At 40.1% G+C, this 7,803-nt stretch overlaps 1 protein-coding gene across 1 annotated transcript in view; it reads right to left on the bottom strand.

The window, feature by feature from the left end:
• Positions 1–1,803: 1,803 nt before the first annotated feature.
• The window catches only part of mtus2b (microtubule associated tumor suppressor candidate 2b), a gene marked incomplete in the record, with an annotated part of 29,118 nt that continues 23,118 nt past the window's right edge, over positions 1,804–7,803 (bottom strand). Inside the window, 7 exon segments of the mRNA XM_037677885.1 lie at positions 1,804–2,011; positions 3,031–3,128; positions 4,730–4,849; positions 4,936–5,034; positions 5,116–5,189; positions 5,270–5,375; positions 6,642–6,856. Of these exon segments, the coding sequence (XP_037533813.1) occupies positions 1,804–2,011; positions 3,031–3,128; positions 4,730–4,849; positions 4,936–5,034; positions 5,116–5,189; positions 5,270–5,375; positions 6,642–6,856 (920 nt within the window).

The following is a 7,803-nucleotide window of genomic DNA, read 5'->3' as shown; positions in this document are numbered from 1 at the left end:
CTAGCAAATTAAATATTTATTTTAAATTAACAGCAATATTTTGGTTTATTAAGCCTTTCATAAGAAAAAAATATTTTTTTCAAAGTCATATTTTCAACATTAAAATTTATGCTAACTAAATATTTAGCTCGGACATAAATATTTAACTTGCAAGTAAAATATTTTACAACAAGTTAACTATTCATTTTAAATTAACAGCAATGTTTTTGGTTTATTTAGACTTTCTATAGGGAAAAAAATGTTTTTTTTTTCCAAAGTCATGTTTTCACCATTAAAATTTACGCTAACTAAATATTTAGCTAGCAAGCTAAACATTTAGCTAGCAAGTTAAATATTTAAGTCCAAGCTAAACATTTAGTTACCAAATTAAATATTTTGTTTAGGAATGAAGTTTTAAGCTTAGAAATTAAATATTTATCTTGTAAATTAAATATTTACTTTGGAACTATGACATTTATAAATGTATGAATGACATGGTGAAAACATGTCTTTGGGGAAAAATTTTTTTTTAAATTTTTTTTTATATGAAAGGCTAAAATAAACCAAAATATTGTTGTTAATTATTGACTGTGTAATTTTACAAACGGCACCCCATATAGCTGTGCTGAAAATGAAACTTAAAAGCGCATGGCCATGACTTGAAAGTAGACTACATGCACCCTCTGCAGGATACATTGTACAATTATGTCCTTTGCCAGTCAGGACACCGGTCATTCCCAGTGTTTATACTGGCACATAATGGGACAATTATAGTCAATACGATATGTTCCCAAACGCTTATATCGGCCTAAAATATCATCCCTACCAATATATTGGCCAGACTCTAAAGCAGAATACCATCTTTGAACACTCATCATGCCCATCTTCAAAGCAGATGGTCTCTAGCAACAGCAGAGCACACCGGGTGTCACTCTTGTCAGCGAAGAACAGAAGCAGAGGATATTATAATTCACACAGGCTCACTGTCGCCTGGTTTGACGAGTACGTAAACCCTGCAGAAGGTTGTATGTGAAAATCCCAACAGATCAGCAGTTTCTGAAACCATTCAAAATCACTTAAATCCCCTTTCTGATTCTCAGTTTGAACTTCACCATGACTATATACCTAAATGCATTGAATTGCTGCCATTTGATTGGCTGATTAGCTATGTGTGCTAACAGGTCTTTCTAATAAAGTGGCTGACGAGTTTAGATGACTTTGCATCTGTTATTCATTCATTATTACCCTCATGATGCATGAAATCTTTGACATGCCTTGGTTAAGAATTTACACCTTGAGAGCAAAGAACTATGGGTAGATTTGGGGTTTTACATAAAATATTGCCTGTGAGGCTTTGCTGGTGGGGGAAAAATTAAACGGCTGAAGGCGCTTCTTGTGTTTGTCGTTGCACTTTTCATGTTTGCTATGTTCATTCGTCATCCTGAGTGCTGAAAGCTGGAAGATGGAGGCCAGAACATGGACATGAACATGAGGCACTGTGACTTCCTGTCTGCTCTCTGGGATCTACAATCAGCAGATGAAGAGTGCTCAGTGTTGCTGCAGTTCATCTGTTCTGGTGGGACGTTCATGTAGGTTAAAAAAAAAAGACTGAAGGACTTCCTCTTGGACAACCAGAGGTGAGATCAATACAATTCATTATGTCAAAGATTAAAAGGTTTGTGGTTTGGAGGTGCATCGTACGGGGAAGTCAAATTTCCCAGCACACCTACGTATTCATGTCTATTTGTCGAGCGTAAAATCCCCCTTCAAATAAAAAGTAAGTTCGTCAAAAAATTTGCCGCCGACAAAAGTCAACCTGGAGGGTCATTGATGGTAAGAGTGTGGGCGTGCGGGGGAGCCTGGTCCAGACAGGGGGTGGTGGATGGGGGAGGAAGTGGGGGACATGTTGGGGCTCAGCTCGCCTGTCTGGAGGCGCCACAGCAGCTCCTCGTTGGTGCGACTCAGACGCTTCTTCTCTTTGCTCTCCTTTTCCACGTGAACTTGCAGGTTGGCGTTCTCTTTAGTGAGTTGCCTGAGGAAAAATAAAAAACAGCCGCAGTCAAGTTTTTGTCCTTTTCTGTACCTGCTAAAGCTTTTTCTGACATCCGTAACCTATGGAGTGCATGTGACTTTAGCGGTTGATTTCAAAGCAACAACTTGCATTTTGGTCGGGGTTTTAGGCTTCAAACCAACAAACAAATTATAATAAAATGTCAATACTATTTAGATTTCTCTTAGAAATATACTGGATATGTCTTTCCATCCATTATCTTCTGTTGGTTCTGAAGTCGGGTCACGGGGGCAGCAGCTTGAGCAGGGAGGTCCAGACATCTCTTTCCACAGCCGCCTCTTCCAGCTCTTCTGGGAGTACCCCAAGGTGTTCCCAGGCCAAGTGAGAGACGTAGTCTCTCCAGCGTGCCCTGGGTCTTCCCCGGGGTCTCCTCCCAGTCAGACATGCTCGAAGCACCTCCCTAGGGGGGTGCCGAGGGAGCATCCTTACCAGATGCCCGAACCACCTCAACTGGCTCCTCTCGATGTGGAGGAGCAGCGGTTCTACTTCGAGTCGTTCCCGGATAACTTCTTCCCTTATCTCTAAGGGAGAGTCCAGCTACCCTGAGGAGGAAACTCAATTCAACCACCTGTATCCACGATCTCATTCTTTCAGTCTCTACCCAGAGCTTGTGACCATAGGTGAGGGTAGGAACGTAGACCGACCGGTAAACAGAGAGCTTTGTCTTATGGCTCAACTCCCTCTTCACCACGATGGACCGGCACAGAGTCCGCAATACTGCAGATGCCGCACCAATCCGCCTGTCAATCTCACGCTCCATTCTTCCCTCACTCGTGAACAAACCCAGAGATACTTGAACTCCTCTACTTGAGACAGAACCTCACCCTCGACCTGAAGAGAGCAATCCACCCCTTTCCAACTTTTACTGGATATGTAACATAAAATATGACCAGGTGTACACATTACCAACCAAACAAGAGTCCTCCTCCTGGTTTGAAGGTCATTTTAAACCAATAGAAGCTGTAAAGATTTAAACAAACCTGGACATGGCGAGATTCTTGTCTATTTGCTCCTTGAGGTCTTCGTTCTGCTGCTGTAACACTTGAAGTTTCTCCTCCAGGTACACATTTTTTTCAGCCTGCTCAAGAATACAGATGAAAAAGGCAAAACTTTAAATTCTTCAGAGGAACAATGGCGACCTAGAGCAGCAGCAGGAAACCAAACAGATAAGTCTTTTTTTAAAGGTTCTTTATTGTGTGAATGCTTAATGTGATCCTGTTCATATTTATTATTTGTCGGACTACTTCATCTATTCCAAACGTTTTTCGGCATCTACCTTGTTCCACAATTTTTGTGCTATTTCAACAAATCATAAAACGTTCATCTCATTCAGGACAATGCTGCTGTGACATTTGGTATTGGTGCATTTTTAGCTTTTTGAAATATTTAGCCTTTTCTGCCATTTTATTTCCCATAGAAAATGAATTGAGCCCATTTTACATCCTTTTTGTTGTGGTCCAGCTTCTTTCAGCTTCCTTGTGCAATAAAAAAATCAGCTACTTTCAGCTAATTTCAGCTGGGTTTTTTTTAGCCGTTTTGTGCTCTTTTCTTTCTGCTAACTACAACATTTTTGTGCATCGTCTAACTTCTTTCTGCTAATTTCAGCTTGTTATGTTCCTTTCAGCTTATTTCTGCAAGTTTCAGCTATTTCAGATACTACTCAGCTGTTTTAGTCTAATTTGAGCTTTTCCAGCTAATTCCTCTTATTTATTTTTTTTTACATTCATTTAAACTTTTTTCAGCCTAATTCAGCAAAAATGCACTCTCGCCACATCCATCTGGTAATTTAGGCTTCTTTCTGCCTTTTTAAGCTACTATACAGCCGTTGTTGGTTTTTTAATTTAATTTCTGCTTTTTCAGATAATTTCCACATTTTTGTACTAATTTCTGCTTCTTTCAGCCTAACTGGGCACAATTGTGCTCTCTCCACTTCTTTCTGGTAATTTAAGCTTTTTTCTGATTTAGCTGTTTCTTTTGCTAATCTTAGCTTTTTCAGCTAATTTTCTAATTTTTGTGCTCATTTCAGCTCATTTAAACCAAATTCAGCAAATATGTGTTCTTTCTGCTTTCTCCTGCTCGTTCTTCCATTTCAGCTACGTTTTATTTATTTATTTTTTAGCTAATTTCAGTTATTTTTCAGCAAGTACTTCTGCAAGATGCATTCACACCGCTTTTTTGCAGGAAATTAAATTTCTCTAGTTTTATTACAAATAGGTTGACATAAAATGAATGCATTTACACTAAATGTGTTAAGTGGACGTTGACAGAGTTGCAGTGACCCAGGGCACTTTATGATATTTAATTTATAAGAACCAACTATTTTTCTAAATTCAACTGTTTAGCAATAATTTGCGGATGCCCTGACATCAATTAACACTGATTTAATATGAATCCATCTCTTTTCTAAATAAATACAGAAAAAACTGGTATAAATTAGATGTGTCCAAGCACAGTTGTTAGAAGCTTGTGCAATAAATAATGTTACTATGTTTCAATAATAATAATAATAATGTGATGATGCCTTTAAATAACAGTGAAATAACTGTTTTACTTTTTATTTTATGCTGTAACATTTATTAAAGATGAATATTTTTGATTTTATATACAAAGTGAAATACACAGAACCCCTTGAATCTTGCTCTTGAGCAGTAAAAAAATAAAATAAAACTTGAAACCTACTATTTTCTCCAGCTCTGAAATCTTCAGCTCCTGTTGGTGGATTTGTTGATTTTTCATCTCCAGAACTTCCTTCAGACTCTTCAGGTCCTCTTCAATGTGTTTATAAGGAGCCAAGGCATCCTGAACAGAAGAAGTATCCGTTGTTTCATCTCGCAGCGGTTGTTAAAACCATCAGTGTTTCAGACTTTGGGTCGTGAAGCGCTCACCACAATCTGCTCGTCGGTGCTCTTACGAAGAGCTTCTTCAAATCGCTTCGCTCGATCTCTCAGGCTGCGATTCTGAAACGTCAGCGTGTCCACCTGATCCTGGAAATGAGAAACACCTTAATTAGTTATTTACAGTCATTAAAAAAAGGTTAAAGTGTCCTAAAACAAATCACTATTAACCTGCAGTGACAGTCTGATCTTCTCAAAGTCTTCTTCCTGTGATTTCTTCTGCTGTTCGTGAGCCATCTTCAGATCTGCCGGCAGATAAAATCATGTTTTTGACCTCGACATGAAGCTGGGACAGGACAGGAGCAGGTTTTAAAAAGCTGCTTACTTTTGACAGTCCTGGCATGCTCCTCCTGCAGAGTGACCAGCGTGTCGTTGTGAACCGTCTCCAGCTCCAGCAGGGAGGTTTTGTGGTTTTCAGTCATCTCCTCAAGCTGCAGAAAAGACGGCAGCATAAGATTCAAACCGGCTCAGATCAGACGGCAGAGGTTTATAAAGAACCGGATATAAAGTCCCTCAACTGAACAGTTCACGTTGGTTATTTTCAGGTTTCATTCCAAATCTTTGTTTGTTCCAAATCTGTGCCACACTTCAGATTAATTAAACTCAATGGAGAGGATTTTTTAAAATTCTATAAAAAAAGACTGAAAATGTGCGTGTGCATAAGTTTCCAGCCCCCAGGTCTCAGTACTTTGTGTTGCATCACCTTCTGCAGCAGTTCCAGCATCGAGTCTCTTCAGGTCCATCTTCATGATCTTCTGACCTCTTGACCTTTCCTCCTTCCTTCATGATCTGCTGCAGCTCCTTCAGCTTGACTGGGTGCTGCTCGAGTCCAACAATCTTTAAATCAAACCAGAGATCCTCGGTTGGATTGGTCTGGTTTCTTTTTGGGACATTCCAGGAGGTTCTCCTTGAACCTCTGGATTGTTGCTCCAGCGGTGCGTTTAGGGTCGTTGTCCTGCTGGAAGGTGGACCTCAGTCCCAGTCTCAAATCTCTACAAGACTTCAACCAGTTCCTCAGTTATTTCTCTGTATTTTGCTCCATCCATCTTTCCTTTAACTCTGAGCAGTTTCCTAGTCGCAGCTCATGAAAACCATTCCCTCAGCATGATGCTGCCACTGCCGTGCTTCACTGTGGAGATGATGATCTCAGCATGATGAGAGGTGGTAGATTTGTCCTTAATGTTTGGTCTCATCTGACCACAGCACCTTCATCCATGTTTGGGGAAGAAATTCCTATTTTAAGCAATTTTTTTTCTTCTACTCTTCTATGACGTCCATCTCTGAGCACTTTTTACAGATCCTGTGGACAGATACTCCCACCTCTGGAAAGCTAAGCTCCATAAGGGTTGTCTTTAGCATCTTGGATGTTTCTCTAAATAATGCTTACCATGGAGATTTCCTTGGGCTTCATGATGCCACATACTTGTTGGTAGCTCTAACTACTTAGAGGTGTTTCTCTGGTGTTGATTCGGATGCTGCTACAACAGCTGTGGATCATTTCACATTTAGATTGCTCACATGTGGATCTTATTAAGCTTTATAAATTTGTGGTATATTTGGATAATTACTGTTTTTATTAACAAAATAATGTCCAATTAAATTCCATGCTATAAGGTAACATTGAACCACCCTATTTACCAAGAGTTATTTCTCTTGTCGCTGTACTGTATAGTCATTTGGACCCGGACAGCACCCACCTGCTCCTCCTGCCTGAAGCGCAGCTCCTCCAGCTCATCTCGTTGTTGGACCTGCAGCCTCTCGGTCTCATCCATGTGCTGAGCCTTCAGCCGCTGCTCCAGTGCTCCCAGCTCCCTCTGCTGCTGAGCCTGCAACCCCTGCAGCTCAGCTTCAAAACGCCGCTCCAGGTCCTCCTTCTCCTGCTGCAGCTGCTCCCAGTGTGCCACACTGAAAGCTGGAACACAGTCAGCTGGGGTTAACAACATCACCGGACTCAACTTTACCTCACACACTAACTAAAAACAACCAAAGCATCAGTTCTTTCTGATACAATATCATAATGTGGCACATGAAGGTTAACGGACAAATCTCATTTTCTGTAAATCCTTTTTCACAGAACATTGTAACGGAACCATGTGGGGGCTAAAACAAGGTGTTCAATAGGACTAGAAAAGCAGTGTGGATTCATAGATGTACGGTGGCCCTGCGGTGTAAATGAACAACATTTGAAAAACGGAATTACATTTTAAAAAAACACAAGAAAAACACAACATTTGAAAAAAACAGAAGAGCCACCGATGTCACCTCCTCCTGCTGACTGCAGAGTTTACTGTACAAATCACGTGTTCTGTAAATCAGTGGTTCTCAAACTGAAGTCCCCGGACCTCCAGGGGTCCGCGAGCTGGTGCTGGTGCCTGGGGGTCTGCAAAAAACAAAAAATCTCTCTCTATATATAATTTTTTTTTTTTCATTTACCCTTTATTTATACAGGTAGTTTCATTGAGTCACGAGAACTTATTTTCAAGAGAGACCTGTTTGGCGAGCAGATGGGTGTTAAGGGCCTTGCTCATGGGCCCAGGGTGGGGCGAATGAGGGTGGGGGCAGGTGCTTCACCTACCCCACCCAAATTTTTGATGATGTCGGTACCAGGGCTTGAACCGGCGATCTTCCGATCACAGATCCACCTCTCTAACCTCTGCGCCACACATATACATATATACATACATACATACATATACATATATATATATGTACATACATATATATATATATACACATACATACATATATATATATATATATATATACACATACATACATATATATATATATACATACATACATACATACATACATATATACATACATACATACATATATACATACATACATACATATATA

The sequence above is a fragment of the Nematolebias whitei genome, chromosome 6 (genome assembly GCF_014905685.2).
Source record: "Nematolebias whitei isolate Nwh7 chromosome 6, NemWhi1, whole genome shotgun sequence".
Taxonomy (NCBI): domain Eukaryota; kingdom Metazoa; phylum Chordata; class Actinopteri; order Cyprinodontiformes; family Rivulidae; genus Nematolebias; species Nematolebias whitei.
Note: the sequence above shows the minus strand (reverse complement) of the source record. Positions and strands in the feature narration are given on the sequence as shown.